Raw genomic sequence first — 19,947 nt, 5'->3', positions numbered from 1 at the left:
TGCCCCAGTAAAAATAGGTGAACTTTAATCATGAAATCTCTCATTATCTTCATCATTAAAGGAGTCTAAGGAATTGATGACTCAAAGCTTCTGCAGATCCTAAGTGAGCTCCTAAATTCACAGTCCCTTACAGAAGTGAAAGATTAGGAATCGGAAAGGGACAGATGACTTTGCAGTTTTTTAAATTAAGCTTCCAAACCATCCTACTGCCTTCTCTCCATCAGATGATCTTAACAAAAGCTTTAAAGGCCCAAACCTTTCCACATCTTTTATCTTCCCCCAAGTTCTGAGTAAGATGAGAGATAACATCATTTTATCAAACTGCATTACGCTCAGGATTTCCAAGATAAACACCAGCTACCACTTCCCTATCAGAAAGGAATGTTCCCTGTATTTAATTGAGTTTAATTTCATTGTCCATAAAATAGGAATAATAAAACCTGCCTCGCAGAATGGTTGTGAGAAGTAATGAGATGGTAAGAGGGAGAATTTGGAGAATCAGAGTTCAGGATGGTTTAGATTCAGATAAATTTTTTTGTGATAAGGTTACTTCCCCTCATTATCCAAAACTCAGAAACTAAAGAGATGTAGCAACTGTAGCAGGAGATATCCATCTGTAGGAAGCATTTGGCATTGCTCCTGGCACATAGATGTCTTCCATAAAATCAGTATCAGTACCGCTATTAGTATTGTTATTACGGCTGCTTCTAATACCAACACTTTTAATGCAACTATGATGGGTTTGTTGTTGTTGTTTCTGGTCTTTTTTTTTAGGTATTTGCTTTATTGAACCAAATTCTACTATGAACATAGATTTTTCTCCCCAGGGATGCTTTTTACCAGGATATAAGGATATATTTTAGTTCCTAGCCCTGGACACTGCTTGACTTCTCTTTTCTTTTCACCTCTTTTCTCTTCTAGCGGTAGTGTCTGGGAATGGCAGCCGTAGCAGCAGACTCGATGCTTAGTCCTGCTACTTTATGGACACTTAAGCTGTCACATGACGTAGTTACTTTCATTTTCTCTTATGAATTGCAGTGCCGGTGGCAGATATCAAAGCTGTGGTGACGGGAAAGGACTGCCCTCATATGAAAGAGAAAGGTGCCCTTAAACAAAACAAGGTATGATTTCCAAGTTATTGCAAATAGTTCTATCTGCTCAATACAGTTATTGACTGCAGTGGGCCAAGCCCTTCTTTGGTAGCTATGCTTGTGTGGTTGGTGTGTGTTTGTGTGTGTGTGTGTGTGCGTGCACACACGCACACAAAGTTACACAACTCTTAAACTCAGCTCCTTTTCCTTTCCTCATTCCTTTTACGTCTCTTACCTAGTCTTATTCTTTCTCTCACTGATCGCTTGTCGAATCTCCACCATGTCTTGCATTCTCTCACTTCCTTTCTACGTACAGCCCTAGGAATTGCCCTCTCTCTGTTGTCACCGGTCTTCTCTCAAGCCTTTTCCACTCATCTCCGTCCATCCTCTGGGCCTCTCCTAACCTTCTATTTATGTTCATATTCTCCCTTCCACACTTCCACCCCAATCCCTTTCATTTCCTCCTTCTTAGTTACCCCCCTGGTGTCTCAGTGAAGTCTGGGAAAGGGAGGAGAGACTAGATGGCTCAAAAAACATCTTAGAAAACTTTTAAAGGCCTGAAATTCTTCAGCATCATGGGAAATATTGTGAAACAGTTCAAACCCAGCTTAAGGGAGAAAATTTTCCCAAAGGTGAATATTGCTTAAATACTCTTCACATTGCAATATTCTTCACCCTCCCCATCATGTTGTTCTCCATGACAGCCTACATTCCATAACAGAGGGTATGGGAGGTGGCATTTTCTGAAAAGATGGAGGGATTTCCCTTGCCCCCAGTTTGGAGGTATTTGCCCTTGGAGGGGCCATCAGGGAGCCAGTTTTTTACTTCTTGGCATCTTGTGGTACATAGTATCTGTCCATGAACAAAATTAATCAGATTCATCTGGATGCTTCAGACACCTTGGTGCCAAAAATGTCACATAGATCAATAGGTTGCTTCTTTATTGTCCCGTGTCATTATCTAAGAGGAATGTAAACATTATACACATCCTATTTATCAATCAGTGTTGAAGTGAATAATGCCTGCCCTGTAATCTCAGTCATTATAAGATGAAGGTGAATCCAGGTCTGCATAAGATGACCCTATCTATGGTTAAGGAAAATCAAAAGCACTACAAAAGTACTGCTTAGGAAGAAAAAAGGGAGAGGATACAGCCAAGGAGACAGATAACAAGATCTTTGCTTCTTAAGTTACATAAGTATAACTCACCTCAAGTCCATATGAATCCTTCTGTGTCAAGCCTGTCACAGTGCTACCATATAAAACACTGAGTGACATAAGGGCATGCCTTAGGGTGTGTAGGTCATCTGTCACACAGCATTTCTTTCTTCTCCAAGATACGGGGAAGTTGGGATTCAGCAGCTCATCATATTCCAGAAGAGCATCCTTAACTAAAGCAGCAAGTCCCCAGCCTTCATGCTTTGCCTCCTGTGGGGCTGCCTTCCTTCAAGACCACCTGATAACAGAGGGAGCACCGGCTCTGCTCAGCTGCAGCTGAGGTCCCCATGGTTATGTAACACTTGGAGCTGAGCAAGACAAGGTGTGAGGAAATTGGCAGCAACAAGAGTCTGTAACCTAAAGAAGGCTAGGAGGGGGTGTAGTTGGCAGCCAAGCAACTTGCCAGGACTCAAGCACTCTGATTGGGACAGTGAATTATGTAAAACAGGTGTGAAGGAACTTCTGGTTTCACCCCAACCTGTAAAGAGTCTAGGAGTTGTCACTCCTATCCTTACAGTAAGAAGAAACTGAATGAAGTGAAAATCAACAATTTTCTTGGAACTACCAAGAGAACTGATGTTGCAGGGGAGACCACAGCCGTGGAATCTGGAGAGTCAGGTACACCCAGAGAGTCACAGCCAGATCTGCTCACCTGAAGCAGAATCTACTGGAGCCATAAGCTGTAAGATCATTTAGATGGCAATTCTGATGACTGCTAGTATGAGAGTGAGAAACTCTTTGGGGTTGCAGTCTTGTGGGGGTATGCTTTCATGGGCTTTACTTCCAATAACCCTAGCAAATTCTCTCAGTGAAGATCTTATAGAGAGTGCCCCATCCCCCCACTGCCCACCTCCATCATGGCTCTGGGAGGGGAAAGAGGTGAGTAATCGTGGAATATGACAGAGCCTTCTCCATAACGAAGTCCTGTTCTCCAAACCTTTATCCCAGCTAGGGGAAAGGAATTTCTCCCATTGCATTCCTTTTTAGACTTCTTATCTCAGCCACAGGGTTGGGGTTGGGGGAGACATAATCAACAACAGTCAGAGCCTCAAGGAAATCAGTAGAAAACGCTGTAGCTATGCTACTGGGAAAGCTGTGCTTCTGGAGATACACTTGAGACAGTGACAGCCGCAAGACACGGGACCGCCAAAAGATGGAGATTTAATTGGAAAGTTATGGAGTGCTATCCCTCACCCATATCCTACCACTATACCACTAGATTCCAAAATAATAACACTGGATTATAACTGAACGTTCTGCAAGATACAACCTCTCTCTAAGGAAGAGTATTTAGGGAAGCTCAAAGTCAGTAGAGTAGACAAAAACAGGGACACTAGAGGAATTTGAAGCCTCTGGCACTTACAGGTATAGCAAACATTTAACATATCCCAATTCCTTGCTAGATTAACATAAATCATCACTCTAAAGGTCTGTGTATCTCCCTTCCTATTACCTGACACAGCATGTCTGGATTTCAACAAAAAGTTACCAGCATGCCAAAAAGCAATTAAAAAAACAGCCTGGAAAAACAAAGCAATCATCAGAACCAGACTGCAATACGACACAAATGCTGGGGTTATAAGACAGAGAATTTAAAATAACTGTGATTAAAAGGATTAGAGGCTCTATGGAAAAAGTAAACAACATGAAAGAATAGATGGGTAATATAAGCAGAGATGTGGAAACTCTAGAAATGAATCAGAAGGAAAGGGTATAAATAAAAAGTACTGTAACAGAAGTGAAATAAAGTATGCTTTTAATGGACTCTTCAATAGACTTGACATGGCTGAGGAAAGGATTAGTGAGCTTGAAAATGAGTCAGTAGAAACTTCCTAAACTGAAATGCCAAAAGGAAAAAAATTAGAACATCAAAGAACTGAGGGACAATTGCAAAAAGTATAATATATATATAATTAAAATACCAAAAGAAAGAGAATAGAACTGAAGAAATATTGAATCAATAATGGCCAAGAACTTTCCAAAATTAAAGATAGATATCCAACCACAGATCCAGGAGGCTTATAAGATACCAAGCAGGATAAATACCAACACACACACACACACACACACATCCCTAGGCATATCATATTCCAACTGAAGAAAACCAAAGACAAAGAGGAAATCTTAAACCGGAGGAGGAAAAACACCTCACTGGTAGAAGAACAAATATTAAAATTAAAGTAGATTTCTCATCAGAAGCCATGCAAGCAAGAAGAAAGTAGAGTGAAATATTTAGTGTTAAAAAAAAAACCAGCCTAAAATTCCATATCCAGTGAAATTATCTTTCCAAAGTGAAGGAGAAACACTTTCTAAGATAACCAAAACCAAGGAGATTCATTGCCAGCAGACCTACTCTGCAAGAAATTCTTCAGCCAGAAGGAAAATTATATAGGTTAGAAACTTGAATCTACATAAAGAATGGAAGAGTGTCAGAGAGGGAATAAGTGAAGGTAAAATAAAAATATATTTTTTTCTTATTAATTCATCTAAAAGATAACTCTTTGCTTAAAATAATAATAGTAAAAATGTTAGATGATTATAGCATATGGATCAGTGAAATGAATGACAACAAAGTCCTAAGGGATAGGAGGGAGGAATTGGGATACTCAAAACAGAAGAAGACCAAAAAAAGGGAGAAAATTAAAAATAAAAACAAATACAACACATGAAAAGAGTTACAAACATGGCAGATATAATCTAACTATATCAATAGTCATTTTAAATGTCGATGGTCTAAATACACCAATTAAAAGACAGACATTGTCCGAGTGGATAAAAAGCAAGACCAACTATATAGTTTTCTACAAGAAACCCACTTAAATATAAAGACTAAGATAGGTGAAAGTAAGGGGATGGACAAAGGTATCAAAATACATGAGACAAACTGAGAGAACTGAAAGGAGACATTCACAAATCTATTATTATCCTGGAGATTTTGGTACCCTTCTGTCAGTAATTGATACATCAAGTGGAAAGAAAATCAATAAGGATATTGATGACTTGAACAGCACCATCAGTCAACTAGATCCAATTAACATTAATAGAAAATCCACCCAACAACAGAATACACATTTTTCTCAACCTCACAAGAAACATTTACCAAGATAGACCACATTCTGGGCCATAAAATACATCTTAACAAATTTAAAAGAAGAACAATCATACAAAGTATGTTCTACTTCACAGTGGAATTAGACTAGTAATAAATAACAGAAAGATAGATGGAAAATCCCCCAAATGTTTGGATATTGAAAACACACTATCAAATAACCCATAATTTAAAGAAGTCTAAAGAGAAATTACAAAATGTTTTAAACTAAGTAGGATGAAAATATAACTTATCAAAATGTGTGGGTTTTAGTGAAAGCCGTGCATAGAGGGAAATTTATACCATTAAATGCATATATTAGAAAAGAGGAAGGATCTAAAATCAGTAAAGTTTCCACCTTAGGAAACTAGAGAAAAAAGAGCAATTTAAGCCTAAAGCAAGCAGAAGAAAAGAAATAGTAAATATCAGAGATCAATGAAATTGAAAATAAGAAAACAGCAGAGAAAATCAACAAAATCAAAACTTGGTCCTTGGAAAAGATAAATAAAATTGATAAATTTCTAGCCTGACTAACCAAGAGAAAATGAAAGAAGATACAAGTTACCAATATCAAAACAGGTGTAGGGGCTTCCCTGGTGGCTCAGTGGTTGAGAATCTGCCTGCCAATGCAGGGGACACGGGTTCGAGCCCTGGTCTGGGAAGATCCCACATGCCACGGAGCAACTAGGCCCGTGAGCCACAATTACTGAGCCTGTGCGTCTGGAGCCTGTGCTCCGCAACAAGAGAGGCCGCGATAGTGAGAGGCCTGCACACCGCGATGAAGAGTGGCCCCCGCTCGCCGCAACTAGAGAAAGCCCTCGCACAGAAACGAAGACCCAACACAGCCAAAAATTAAAATTAATTAATTAATTAATTAAAAAAATTTTTTTAAAAAACAGGTGTAGAGATGATGTTCTCATTTGAGCCTAGGATATGTGTGGGTGGTTTTCGCCTTCTTGTAGGAGATTCCTCTCCCCTTAGAGGAGATCAACAAAACAAACTGAGTAAATGACATTTCCAAACTTTAAAAAAAAACTGTAAATGACACATAGAAAATTGGACGGGTGGGTGGACAGATGGATGGATGATGGATGGATGGATGGATAATGGGACACACTGCTATAAACACATAAATAAGACTTCAAATGGAGGCTACTTCCTGGGATTCACTGGCGGAGATATTCCAGCCACTCTCAGCTCTTCTAGGCTGCCTTGAGGGCTGAGAGAAGCAGTGGTATCTCTACCAGCCTGGCTCTTTCATTTGCATGCATATGAAAATTGTCCGTCTTGTAATGTTAATAGCGTTCATACATCTGGTTCATCAGGTAAAACGTCAAAAGGCAGAAAGGAAACCCACAGTTCTAATAATTTATTTCCTCAATCCACCCACACCCACACCCCTTCCCCAGTGCTCCAGAGGCCTGCTCCTCCCTGCCTCTGGGGCTTCTGGATAGGAGAGGGGAGACCTGCAGCTTAAAAGGAGAGTTGGCCAAAATGTGTCCACAGGAGGTCTGTCAGTGCACGGCAGTGGGCAGCACCCAAGGCGTGTTGCTGGCTCTTCAGCTTTTCCAGCTAGAGAGTAGGTTCTGACATTTGTGCCACAGGACTTTCCATTAGTTTAATTACTGAACAGGGCAAACTGGGACATTAGCATCTTTAAGGCAGACACTTGTTAATAGCAAGATGTTGGTAACTGATAGTACTTCTCACTCATTCAACATCTGGCATGCCAGTCATGGTCTAAGGCTTGCTCATAGGGTCATTCACTCAGTGAGCATTAGAGCACCTGAGATAGGATGGACTCTGGGCACAGAGTGATGAACAGGCAGACATGGCCCTGTCCTCCTGGAGCTTAGAGTCCAACGTGTTTAAAAGAGGTTGGTGCAACAGACAAATTTCTGTGGACACAAGAAGTGTTGGCTTCTTCACAGAGAGATTAGGAAGTGTCTAACACTTGAAAAGAATTATCATGGGTGAATGCAAATTCAATTGGAAGAATTTGACTTTCAAGGATTAAGGATTCTAAATTTAAACTCTGTGGTTCATAAAATAAAGTTGATTTGTCGCCATATCTTTGAAAGTGGGCATTCCTGGTACTTATCCCACTGATTTGGGCCTTAAGAGTTAAACAGTTAACATGTAATCACCAGAGGGAAGATATGACCAGATCTCAGTGAAATGGATAGGAATATATTTGACATGAAAGAAGCTTGAATCTCATTATATCCAGAGCCCAGCTTTTATTTTTCCAGTATGATTCATGTACCTGAAATAAGCAGATTATACTAGAAGCTGATGTTCTAGCATCAGCTTGAAAAGCCTGATCTTAACCAAAAAGCCTTTTATTCAGATTTACTTCATTCACCATTCATACTCATAATGTATTGAGTATCTTCTTTATACCCGGCCTGTGCCGGGTGCTGGGAATCCAAAGATAAATACGACCTGGCGCCTGTCCTTGGGTGTGTGACAGATATAAGACTTAAGTATCAACATGAAATTACAATCCAGTGTTGCCTATGCCCCAGTAAATTTAAATACCAGGAGAGCCTGGGAGACTTGAGAAAGCTTGTGGAGGAAATGATGTCTGAGCTGGCTTTTGAAAAGGAGAAGTGAGGGGAAGACTTTCTAGGAGGAGGAAACAATATGTGAAAAGGCACGTGGGGCCTTTTGACATCTAAAAGTGCATCCTCTGATTGAGAAACATTGAATTCAGAGTACAGGATTGGTGGGGACAGAGAGAAGAAAATGGGTTAGAGAACTAGTGCCTGATAATGCTAAGATAGCTGGGGACCAGAACATTATAGCTGCTTACAGAAGGCAAGATCCTATCTTATTATACACTATATGAATGACTGATTTTGCCTTCTAAAATGTAAACTCAAACTCATAGATATACAGGTGAGCAGCAATGCTTCATAGCTATGAAATCTAGTTCTCTGGCTATATTTAGCACACACACATGCCAAGTTATATCCTACACCTTTCATCAAAATTCTTTGACCTCAAGATGACGTAGATAGATGGTGGAGAGCCAACATAATTAAAGTGAATGCCAGGCGAGATGGCCAAATGAGGCAAGTCACCCAAAGCAACGTAAGGAATGGCGGCCAACGCTATACACCGAAAATGTGTTGTATAAAATTCTGCTCTCGTATTCAGTCAGCCCATCATTTGACCCCTGGAAGATGGCAATCCCCAAACCAAGGCACCATCATGCCCAGAATTTCTCTGAGCATCCCCTGACCCCACATGCTTTGTCTCTAGTCCCAGGGCCAGATGGTTGAATATGGGGTCAGAGGCCGTAGGATCAGTTCCTCCCGTATCCTCTAACCCCAGAACTCACTTATCCCAGGCCTTCCTCCACATGGTGAGGTGGGAGATGTGCATTAGTGGAACAGAGGATGGAAATAAACTGCTCCTGGACATGATTTTCCACTGACTTAACTCCAGAGGGAATAAAAGACCTTAGGTAGCGAGTAGCAAAGCCCCAGAGCATCAGATGTCTAAGAAAGTGTTGTGGTGTGTGACAAGAAGCCCCTGAGGGGGACACTGCCCCAGATCTGTGACTGCTCACTCCACCATCTCCTGGCACCTCTCTCCCTCACAGACAGTTTGGACAGGTGGCAGCTTCTGGGGTGTTAGCCTGAGAGGCCACTGCTCCCAGCTCCTCAGTCTGCCTGCTTGAAGTGCTGGAGAGCTGACCTCCACCAATGCCTCAATGACAGCCGGCCAGGGACGTCAATAAAACTCATTATAAGTGATAGCAGCCTTTAACGCAGGCATGCGGGTCAGAGAAGTAATTCCTCCAACCCCTCCCAGGCAGCTTTGGTGAAATTAAAGTGAGGAATGATATTCTCACGAATTTCCTATTTCCTCCCTGTGTTTATCAGAAATCTAGGTCATGACAGCTCCGCTCATTCACGTCTTCACTGGTAAATGCGTTAGAAGGGCAAAACCCAAAGTTTGCAGGCCCCCTCCTTTTTCTTCCTGCTCCCTGCCCTGCAGAAGAGAAAGTGCCACAAAGGACAACCAGGCTGACACTCTGGTCTCAAGTGACTTCAGCATCTAGTCAGGAGGCCACGTCTGGACTCTGGTGATGCCCACACCTGCTGTCGTAAGCAAGGGCATGGATTAGCCACGTGCCTGCCCTAAGCAAAGTGGCAGGCATGGTCCAACGTCAGCCGGCAATCCATCGTCAGTTCCACCCTTTCCTATTGGCCTCCGAAGGTCACGTGGTGCTGCTGTAATGTACTGACTGGGTGTCCAGAAGCAAAGCCTGTCCTCTCCTTTCTCTCCAGTCTCTCCAGTATGAGTCAAAGACTTTTCCTAATGAATGACACTAAGATTAGTAAAGAAGTCATCATTTATATCAGTGTTTCTCATCTAAGAACAATCTTTATGAATGTATGAGATTAGAGCTTAACATTTTGTTGAAAAAATGTTTTCAGTTTTTTAAAAGAAAATAATCACCTGTGATCCTAGCACCTTAACATAATTATTTTCATTTCACAATTTGCTTCCAGTTTCCAACCACAGGAAGGCATTGTTCATAATTGTGATTTGTATGTATATAGTGTTCATTTCTCTTGCTTTTTTTCACTTAAGAGCAGATTTTCATAATTATACTGAATGCCTGGCTGCATGTATTTCTCTGGGTTGCTAATTTCTGATTTTTTTGATGGTTTACCCAAAGAAGGGAGGACATTTATTTAGTTTCTCATATTATGTTCTTACAGATAACGATATATACAGCTTTTGCTTCCTTTTGAATTTTCTTTAGGAATAACCCCAGGAGTGGGACCCCTGGTTCTTGATATGGATTGCCTTACTGACTTTTTTAAAAGGATGACACCAATTATGGTACCACTACTAGGGCCCATGACCATTTTCATTACAAACTAAAAGACCCAAAAGAGATGCCAAACTTATGGGAAAATTGTTTTTGCTTGTTTGTTTTGGCGAATTCTTTTTTAATATTATTGATCTTAACTGGGAAGGCTTGAATGGAATCCTAAGGAAGAAAAAAATGAAAAATGCAGGGACTTCCCTGGTGGTGCAGGGGTTAAGAATCCACCTGCCAATGCAGGGGACACGGGTTCGATCCCTGGTCTGGGAAGATCCCGCATGCCACGGAGCAACTCAGCCCGTGCGCCACACTCCTGAGCCTACACTCTAGAGCCCACAAGCCACAACTACTGAGCCTGTGTGCCACAACTAATGAAGCCCGCGTGCCTAGAGCCTGTGCTCCGCAACAAGAGAAGCCACTGCAATGAGAAGCTGCGCACTGCAACGAAGAGTAGCCCAGGCTCGCCGCAACTAGAGAAAGCCCACGCGCAGCAACGAAGACCCAACACAACCAAAAATAAATTTAAAAAAAAATGAAAAATGCAGAGGGGGGTAGTTTTGCAGAACAGATCCCATTCTATGACTCAGCATTCTTTCCTTCACTTGTTTCTATTTCTGGTAGGGCGAGGATGCCCTAAGAGTATGAGATACTGGTAGGTCTGGGCTCAGAACAAGAGCTGCTTTCCCTTAATGATGGGACAGCTAGAGGTGAGCCAGACACAAATAAAATCCACGAGAGCCACAAATAGCCTGATGGTTGGCTGTGTCAGGAGAGGCATCCAGCTAATGCTGGGCCTTTGGAGTTCACTTGGAAGAATTCTTTCTCATCTGAAATTCTGAAATCTGAAGGCATTGACTTCATCTTTCTGCCTGCTGTCCTTCTTTCTGGGGGCATTCTTGCTGTGACTTACTGGCCAAAGGCAAATCCTCTGACAGATGTTGAGGTAGAGAATGATGTGGAGAGATCTACCTCCCTAAGAATGAACGCCTGTGGGTAGTTACTGAGAGTGCAGCTCCCAGATCATAGCACAAGAGAAAGGGGCAGTCATCAGTGGTGCCTAATAGACACAGAGAAGGAAGGCTAGCACGTGTGTTATGGTGATGCAGGGCACCGATGTGGACTCACTTGGCTCTTCCCTCCAAATTAGGAGTTGTTAGGGTGTTGAGATGTGCAATGACTCTCGTCTTCCATAGGTTGTACCCTGCTGTCAGTCCAATAGAATAACCATAGTATCCAATATTGCACAGTACATACAATTTGAGAAGCATATATTAACATACACATTAGGCATGACATGGAGTGTCTCGGCCAAGGTCATTCAGCTACAATGAAATGACAGTGTCACTTAGTCCTTGGTCCTGGGGGTCTGTCTCATAGTCTGTATTATGAATGAACCCAGACATTCGAATGAACACTCACCAATGAATGAACCCAGCTATTCTGCCACTTGGGCCCATGCTCTCCTTTATACCCTGCAGCCACTATAGGATAAAACTAGGTTTTGTGTAGCCTTTGCTCTACAGTAGTTCAGAGGTCAAAGGGCAGATGTGTTACCTACAGATAATGGGTTCATCCAGAAGCCTCATTACCTCCTACGTAGCTTCCATGTTTTAGCAAGTTTATACCCCTACGGACACCTGTCTGTTTGGAAATGATAGAAGATAGAGCAGCCCATAATGCTGCTGATTGGGAAAGAGTGTACTGTTTTTCATGGTCTCCCTGGGAGGGAGATGCTGAAGATAGGAGAGTAGCACAGCTTTGGGGATAGGTGGCCTCAGACAGCTCACTTAACCTCTCTGAGCTCCTTCGCATAAAAGGGGAATGACAACACTTGCTCCATGCGCTGTCTTGAGAATTAAATGAGATGGTTCGTGCGGACCCCCCCTGAACAGAGAGAAGGAAATGTGCTGTGAACCTTGAAAAACATGCTTCTTCCTCCCGTCAGCCTCACTGCTGCGCCTCTTGCCTGGACACACTGTAGGCACTATTCCATGTTCAATCTGCAGCCATTTGTGACTACAAAACAAATGTGTCAACTTTCCTCAATGTGGTGTTTTCTCTAATCTCTCTTAGGAGGTGCTTGAACTTGCTTTCTCGATCTTGTATGACTCAAACTGCCAGCTGAACTTCATAGCTCCTGACAAGCATGAGGTAAGGGTCTCAGTGGGGTAAATTTATGAGAGAATGTCATATATTCTCAAGAAAAACAAGCAGGTAAAAAATATTGGAAAGAAAGAAATTTCATTTTTTTAAAAAGTCTACCTGAGAAAAATCACGAGCAAAGGTACATCTTGTTGACTTGGAATAGAATGGAAACCTCTCGAAAAACTGCAAGTTGTAACAGATTCAACTTCTTCTTAGCTTGATCAAGAGTTTATGGTAAGGACTTCCCTGGCAGTCCAGTGGTTAAGACTCCACGCTTCCAATGCAGTGGGTGTGGGTTCGATCCCTGGTTGGGGAACTAAGATCCCACATGCCACACGGCGTGGCCAAAAAATAAATAAATAAACAAAAACTTAAAAAATAAAAATAAAGAGTTTATGATAAAGAAGAAGAATGTACAAATGCTTCATACTCAGTAAGGGCATAATTGTTAACCCAGAGGAAGTATCAGCCCTGGCTTATAGCTTTGGTTTTCCTTGAATATTTAGCTTTGGGTCAGAATTTTCCAATGATAAACTTATTTCTATTCTTTAAAACATTTGATGAAGTAGGTTTTTTACCATGTTTCTTTAAGTTATTTTAAGAGGTTTAGGGCTGTCTCTGCTGTTGGAATTTTATTTTTGAGATGCTTTTATTCCTTTTGACATCTTGTTATATGTATAATTTGTTTCTCTTCTTGAAACATGCTGTCAGCTATATTTAAAATATTTAGCATAAATCCAGGAAAATGCATTTGTAAGATGAAGTAGCAGCTCTGGTTGATTTAACTTTTTCTCTTGTAAACTAGAACCCAACATCATGCTTGAAACTCTTATTTTTAGATGATACCATTCAAATTTTTGTTGTGCATGTGGTTACATAAAAAGCTTTTAGAAAGGAAGGAACATTTTAATAGAATTTGAATTTTGTTCCCCATTTCCCCTGGGAGACTTAGCTCATTTAGAAGTTATTCTGTATTTGGTTTTCACTGGTTTGAAGCTTTTGAATAAAATTGTACATCCCAAAGAGAGAAGAAAGATTATATGCAAATCCTGCATTTAGAGTGGTGCTTAAATATAATTCTGTGTTACTTGACATTTCGTTCACAGAAGGGGATGACTTTGTCTTCATCTTCCTGAAAATAGACATTGTGTCCTACCATTTCTCTTTTTAAATAAAATTGTGGTTGTACACAGGCCACCGTATTCAAGATATATACGGATGTATAGGAAACTACTTAAAATGGTAGAACTGTGGATGCTATTTAAATCTATACAACGCTGTTTTTCCCAGTGTACATTAATTCCAGATAAGGATAAATGTTCTGGGACTGCCAAATTTTTATTCATATCTGCCATTTTTTACTGATGTAGTGAGGAGAAAAATGCCATACACTTGTGAATACTTTTAATTTCTTCAGACCACTTCCGTATCTATTACCTCATTTTATTTGCATAATCGCTCCATAAAATGGAAAGTTCTATCACAGATATTCTTGTTTATCAAAGGAGGAGAGAGAGGCCTACCGAAATTGAATAACTCGACAATAGTACTGATAATAGGAATTATAACCAGAATACTCTGTACCAGGGACCATTCAATGCTTTATGTGCTTCACTTCTCTTAATCCTCATTCTGTAATTCTTAAGGAACAAACTAATGTCATTCCCACTTTATAAAAAAGGGAAGTGAGGCACAGAGAGGTTAAGAAACTTGTCCAAGACGAAACAAGCAGTAAGTGACAGAGCTTGGATTTAAACCATGGGGGTCTTGTTCCAGAAACACTTTCTCTTTGGCCCCTGCACTGTGTAGCTTGGAAGGAAGAAAGCAGGACCTGGACTCATGACTTCCTGCCAGTGCCCATCCCCCAGCTTCAGCAATTATCAGCTCGTGGCCAATTAGGTTTCACCTATACCCTCACTCACACCCAGCTGCCACAACACCCCAGATTATTTTCGAAGCTCATCCAGATATCATATCATTTTATTTGTAAATATTCCCATGTGCATCTCTAAATAATAAAGAGTCCACTTGGAAACATAACTATCATACCATGATCACACCCAATTTTATAACGTTTTAATACCGCGATTTGCAGTCAGTTTTCAGATTTCTCCAACTGTCTCATTTCTGGTTTTCTTTTTTTCTTTTATACTTTGTTCAGATCAGAATCCAAATAAGATCCATACATAACAATTGGTTCACGTGTTTCTTCAGTTTCCTTGAATCTATAGGTTCCTCTCTCCTTCTCTCATGAACATGTGCATGTGTTTTTTCTCCTTGCAATTTATTCATTGAAAAAACCAGCTTATCTGTTTGGTAGCATAGCCAATAGTCTAGATTTTGCTGATTTTAATTCTGTGTATTAGTTTCCTTGGTTGCTGTAACAAATTACCACAAATTTAGTGGCTTAAAGCAACGTAAATGTATTATCTTACAATTCTGGAGATCAGAAGTCGGATTCAGGTCTTTCTGGGCTAAACTCAAGGTATCGACAGAGCTGAACTCCTTTCTGGACTAGGGGATAATCCATTTCCTCACCCCTTCCACTTCTAGAGTCACCCGCACTCCTTGGCTCATTCCTCACCTCCATCTGTCTCAGTACCGGCGGGTTGAGCCCTCACACCGCATCATTCTGACCGCCTCTTCCATACTCAAATCTCCCTCTCTCTCACTCCTGTTCTGTTTCCCTCTTCCACTTTTAAGGACCTTTGTGATTACATTGGGCCCACCTAGATAATCCCAGATAAAAATCCCTGTTTTAAGATCAGATGGTTAGCAGTCTTAATTCCCTTCACCGTGTAACCTAACATACTCACGGGTTCCAGGGATTAGGACATGGTCTTATTTAAAAGGAGGGTACTATTCTGCCTACCATAACCTGCTCTATCATTTCACATGTTTATCTGCATCCTGTATTTCCTATTAAGTGATAGTTAGACGATTCATCAAATTCAGGCTCTACTTTAAGCAGCAGTTGTGTTGTATTCTTCCATGATGTCTGGTTGTCTCTCTTTTTTTTTTTTTTTTTTTTTAAACTTTGGGTATTTATTTATTTATTTATTTATTTATGGCTGTGTTGGGTCTTCGTTTCTGTGCAAGGGCTTTCTCTAGTTGTGGCAAGTGGGGGGCCACTCTTCATCGCGGTGCGCGGGCCTCTCATTATCGCGGCCTCTCTTGTTGCGGAGCACAGGCTCCAGACGCGCAGGCTCAGTAATTGTGGCTCACGGGCCCAGCTGCTCCGCGGCATGTGGGATCTTCCCAGACCAGGGCTCGAAGCCGTGTCCCCTGCATTGGCAGGCAGATTCTCAACCACTGCGCCACCAGGGAAGCCCTGGTTGTCTCTCTTTTGGAAATGTTTGCAGCCATTGATGATTATCGCCTAGATTCTTGGATCTATTAGACTTTGGAAAAGGTTGATATTCCAATTCTATTATAGTTACGTAAAGAGAAACTGGCCTCATCAACTCTTTGGTTACCCTGAGGTTAAACAGTGTACATATGATAGTCAGGATAATGCTTGATTCTCTTTACCAGTTTTCAAAATCATGAGCATCTTCAAAGGAGGCCAGTGAAGGATTTTTGGTGTTTGGGTATCATTATGAAGTTATGGGTTTAACGTATTTGCATATCAATAGGTTGCAGTTGTTGTCATTATCAGTGTCCAAATTATCTTATCTAGAGAAAGAAGGAACACCTTCTGGTTAGCTTCTGAGTTCTATTGACAGATGTCTTTGGCAGCTTTCAGGCATTCTGGCATGACAAGATATTCCAGGTTCATCTTGTACATTTCCTACCTTTTCTCTGTGGAGCTTTGACTCCTTTTGCTATTTAGCAACCAGAGTCTGGACATTAGGTGTGCCTGTCACTGCTGGGTTGGTCATTATTTTCAGGTTTTTTGTAGACAGAGCTTGGAGTTATGTTTTTTTCAAGATAAAATACACTGTAAGTTCATATTGATACTTCCAACTCAGATTCAGTACTACAGAGTTTTTATTTATTGGTTGATGTATTTTTTTAATAAAATTTTCTGTACTTGCTGCCTCTCGAAAGAAAAGCACCACAGAAGTGTTCCTGTGGGTTAAATTAATCTGTACTAGGAAGCTAGCCAGGACTGGGAAAGCTGTGTACAAAGAGCAGTAATCCCCAGCACGTAGGGATTTACAATGAAACAGTGCCAGAGCTGAAAGGGGCCTTAAAGAACATGGGGTTCAGTGGTGCCCATATCTGGAGGTACATCAGAATTAGCTAGAAGCTTTTCCAAATAAAATTTCCTGACCCAAGATCCATAAGATCAGGATCTGCAGGGTAGGACCTGGGTATCTATTTTTATTAAAGTTATTTATGAGGAAACGAATGTTTCAATGTGTTCGGAATCTATCTAAGGTATTCATGAGGACACTAATACTTCCAGAAATCCTTTAGCACTCAACTGATGTTTAGATAGGTTAAATGCTTTGGCTGAGATCACATAGCCATGGCAGAACCAAAGCTGTACAGTTCAGGGCTGCACTACTCAGACATGGGCCTCGTAATACACCCATGGTACACCTCCTTGGCTTAAAAAGTGGTGCCACCAATGTGCATCATGGTATATTTCTATCACCTCACTATGACTTAAGATTTGTGCAGTGCTTGCCATCTTGTAGTACTTTTATGTTGAGATCTGCTATCACATTCTGGAACATAGCCCAGGTAACCACAGTGCAAAGGACAAGCTAAGTAGGGTCTGGAATTGCAGCTTGACCCAGTGAGGGCAAGAGAGGGGGGAATCTAGAGCATGTTCTAGAAGGAAGACCAGTCCCACAGGAAAAGCAGAGAAATTGCTATCGAAGAAGTCCTATATAGGACTAGGACATCCTAAAAGGTGAGCAAGCAGAGCATGCAGAATGCAGGCAGTTTTCTGAGATGCTGGCAGCAGAGGCTAGTTCTTCCACCAGGTATCATGGCTCTAATACCAGGTCAGGGCAGGGTTTCAGCCTCTGGAGGGAAACTGACAAGAGCAAGGCAGGTCCTCAGATAAACGAAGCACAGTTCATAGTCTACTGGAGAGACAAAGGGCATGATTAATTTTAATGAGAGGGGAAGAACCAAATTCTTGGTTGGGTTCTATGGAGTGCTTTCCAAAACAGGTGATGTCCCCAGACACCAGGCTCCAGAGAGCTTCCTGGAGGAGAAAAACCTTGGAACCTGGAGACCCAGGCAGAAAGGGTCCCTAGACCGGCAGCCAAGCCACCTTCTGTTAAGATCACCCAATAATTTTAGCCACTTTGCCCACCAGACATTGAGCAGCACTCAGATATTTCCTAGACATTTTGCTAAGAAATGCAAAGGTGGGTCTACCATTGGGCTGTCATTGTGAGTGCTGGGAATCAGACAGGATAGGCAGAGATTAGCTACTAGACTGGGAACCACGGAGTGAGGAAAGAAGCAAGCCTGACTTGATATTGAGTCCAGGATTGTTGGGATATATTCTACCAATACCTTAAACTCATTGACTCACTGGTGGGATGTTAGAGATACTATGTTGCACAGGCACGAAAACCCAAACCCTCCTGCTGCGCCACAGGGAGGCATCATGGGCACAGAAGTGTGCAGGCACTGGAAGAAGATTGCGTAAGTTCAAATCCCACCCACTCCACGTACTACCAAGTGACTTAATTTCTCACCACCTCAGTTCCCGCATCTGTAAAACAGAGATGCTACCAGAAGTGTCAACGTTATAGAGATGCTGTGCATATTAAATGGTGATGCAGGCAAAGCACTTAGCACAGAGCCTAGCCCATGCTGAGTGACCAGTAAGTGTTAGCTATTGTTACTCCTCTTGTTATCGTCATCAGTAGTTCTCATTGTCACCTCCCTTCCCACCAGTACTGTATCTGGACAGATGGGCTGAATGCGCTGCTGGGGAAAGACATGATGAGTGACCTGACGAGGAATGACTTGGACACGCTGCTCAGCATGGAAATCAAACTCCGCCTCCTGGACCTGGAAAACATTCAGATCCCCGACGCACCTCCACCCATCCCCAAGGAGCCCAGCAACTATGACTTTGTCTATGACTGTAACTGAAGCGCCCGGGGCCCAGAAGCTCCCCCTCCAAAACTGGAAGAGCTAGCTAACAGGAGAGAAGAATGAAAACGCTCCCATGCCTTGGAATCCGCCGTGGCAGAGGAAAGCTGTGGTCCACATTTCCTTTGGCCCCAGTGCCTCTAGCCCCGGCGTCTTCCTGCCCCTCCCTGGCGTCCTGCTCACCGCCCTGATTCCGTTTCTAGACTCCGTTGCTTTAGGTCACCTCCCGTTGCTGCAGCCTAAGGTGGAAGAAAAGCAAAACCCACCGCCAGTAAGAGAGCCAAAGGGCCCTTCCATCTTCATCCCAGCAGGCAAGCCCTCCCCTCCTGGAGGCTGAAAGCCAGCAGCACCAGACCGCCCCCAAACCTACAGCCAGACCCAGGGGTGTGCCCGAGGCCTGTGTCTGGAAGAAACAGTCGAGCTGCTTGAGGAGACCAAACACCTCCTCATTCCCCTGCTGTCTAGAGTCCGCTCACATCACCATGTGAATTGAAATCTGCTTCCAAACCCCCTCCCTCCCGCATCCCGGCCTTTGCCTGCCCTGTTCCTCTCTGGTCCCAAGAGCAGCAGAGGCAGCTTCTTCCTAGTTCTCGCCAGCGCTGGGTCTCCAGACACAGTCCGTGGGTCCCATGGCCACTTCATGTCCGCCCTGTGACTGTGACCACCCTTCCTGCCTCCCAGCTAGTCTTGGCTTTCCTGTCCCCGCCCCAGCCCAGACCTGCCGTCTTCATTGCCACACACCCTTCCAGCCCCTTAGCTGAAAGCACAAATGGTGAAATCAGTCACCTTGCTCCATCTCTAATGTACTAAATCTAAAAGCCTCGATGACAGGCAGTTGCTATCTAAGGGTTTGGTGGTCCTTCTCCTGGTGGTTCTGCTGAACACAGGTTTCCACAGGATGGTCAAATATCCAAGTTTACATCGTTGTAATTATTACAGGTATTGACAGTTTGCAAGGGTTCAGGGTTGTTGGTTTGGTGGGGGGGTGGGTTATGGGTTTTTTTTGGTTCTTTTTTTCTTTGCTTTGTTTTTGTACAAAAGAGTCTAACATTTTTTGCCAAACAGATATATATTTAATGAAAAGAAAAGATACATAAAGGTGTGTACTTTCCAGGGTTTTTTTTTTTTTTTTTAATTATTTGAATCCTAAACCTCTTCCTGAGAATAACATTCCCCTAAACATGCTGTGGAATAAAATTAATCGTGATGAGTTGTGGCGCTGGTGTTTTGATTTGGTAATTTAGGTTCTTGCTGCTCAGGCATCAGCATCACCTGTGAGCTTGTTGGAAATGCAGAATCTTAAACCTCACCCCAGCCCTGCAGAATCAGGTGATGCACGTGCATATTAAAGTTTGAAAAGCACTGGCCTGGGGGACTCCTGACCATTGCTGGGTCACCATAGGCTCTGCACATCAGTAAAGAATGATACTTCTAAGAAGACCATCTCAAGTCATCTAAAAAAATCAGACCCACTATGTAATAATATG

General features: G+C 42.3%; 1 protein-coding gene and 1 long non-coding RNA gene across 11 annotated transcripts in view; one reads left to right on the top strand and one right to left on the bottom strand.

The window, feature by feature from the left end:
- LOC309665584 overlaps window positions 1-12,306 on the bottom strand; it is a 60,982-nt gene extending 48,676 nt beyond the window's left edge. Inside the window, exon 1 of the long non-coding RNA XR_014266542.1 lies at window positions 2,301-12,306. This is a non-coding gene — a long non-coding RNA (uncharacterized lncRNA). The remainder of the gene's footprint in view (window positions 1-2,300) is intronic.
- The window catches only part of ELMO1 (engulfment and cell motility 1), a 555,096-nt gene extending 535,426 nt beyond the window's left edge, over window positions 1-19,670 (top strand). For 9 of the 10 annotated variants that reach the window (XM_082471822.1, XM_082471824.1, XM_082471823.1 and 6 more), the window contains 3 exons: window positions 1,039-1,121; window positions 12,320-12,397; window positions 18,260-19,670. In XM_082471822.1, the coding sequence (XP_082327948.1) occupies window positions 1,039-1,121; window positions 12,320-12,397; window positions 18,260-18,460 (362 nt within the window). In that variant the 3' untranslated portion in view covers window positions 18,461-19,670. The remainder of the gene's footprint in view (window positions 1-1,038; window positions 1,122-12,319; window positions 12,398-18,259) is intronic. The other variant, XM_082471826.1, reaches the window with a different exon arrangement.
- Window positions 19,671-19,947: the final 277 nt, after the last annotated feature.

Source organism: Balaenoptera physalus (assembly GCF_965194825.1).
Source record: "Balaenoptera physalus genome assembly, chromosome: 8".
Classification (NCBI taxonomy): Eukaryota; Metazoa; Chordata; class Mammalia; order Artiodactyla; family Balaenopteridae; genus Balaenoptera; species Balaenoptera physalus.
This window is presented reverse-complemented; position numbering and strand designations above follow the sequence as displayed.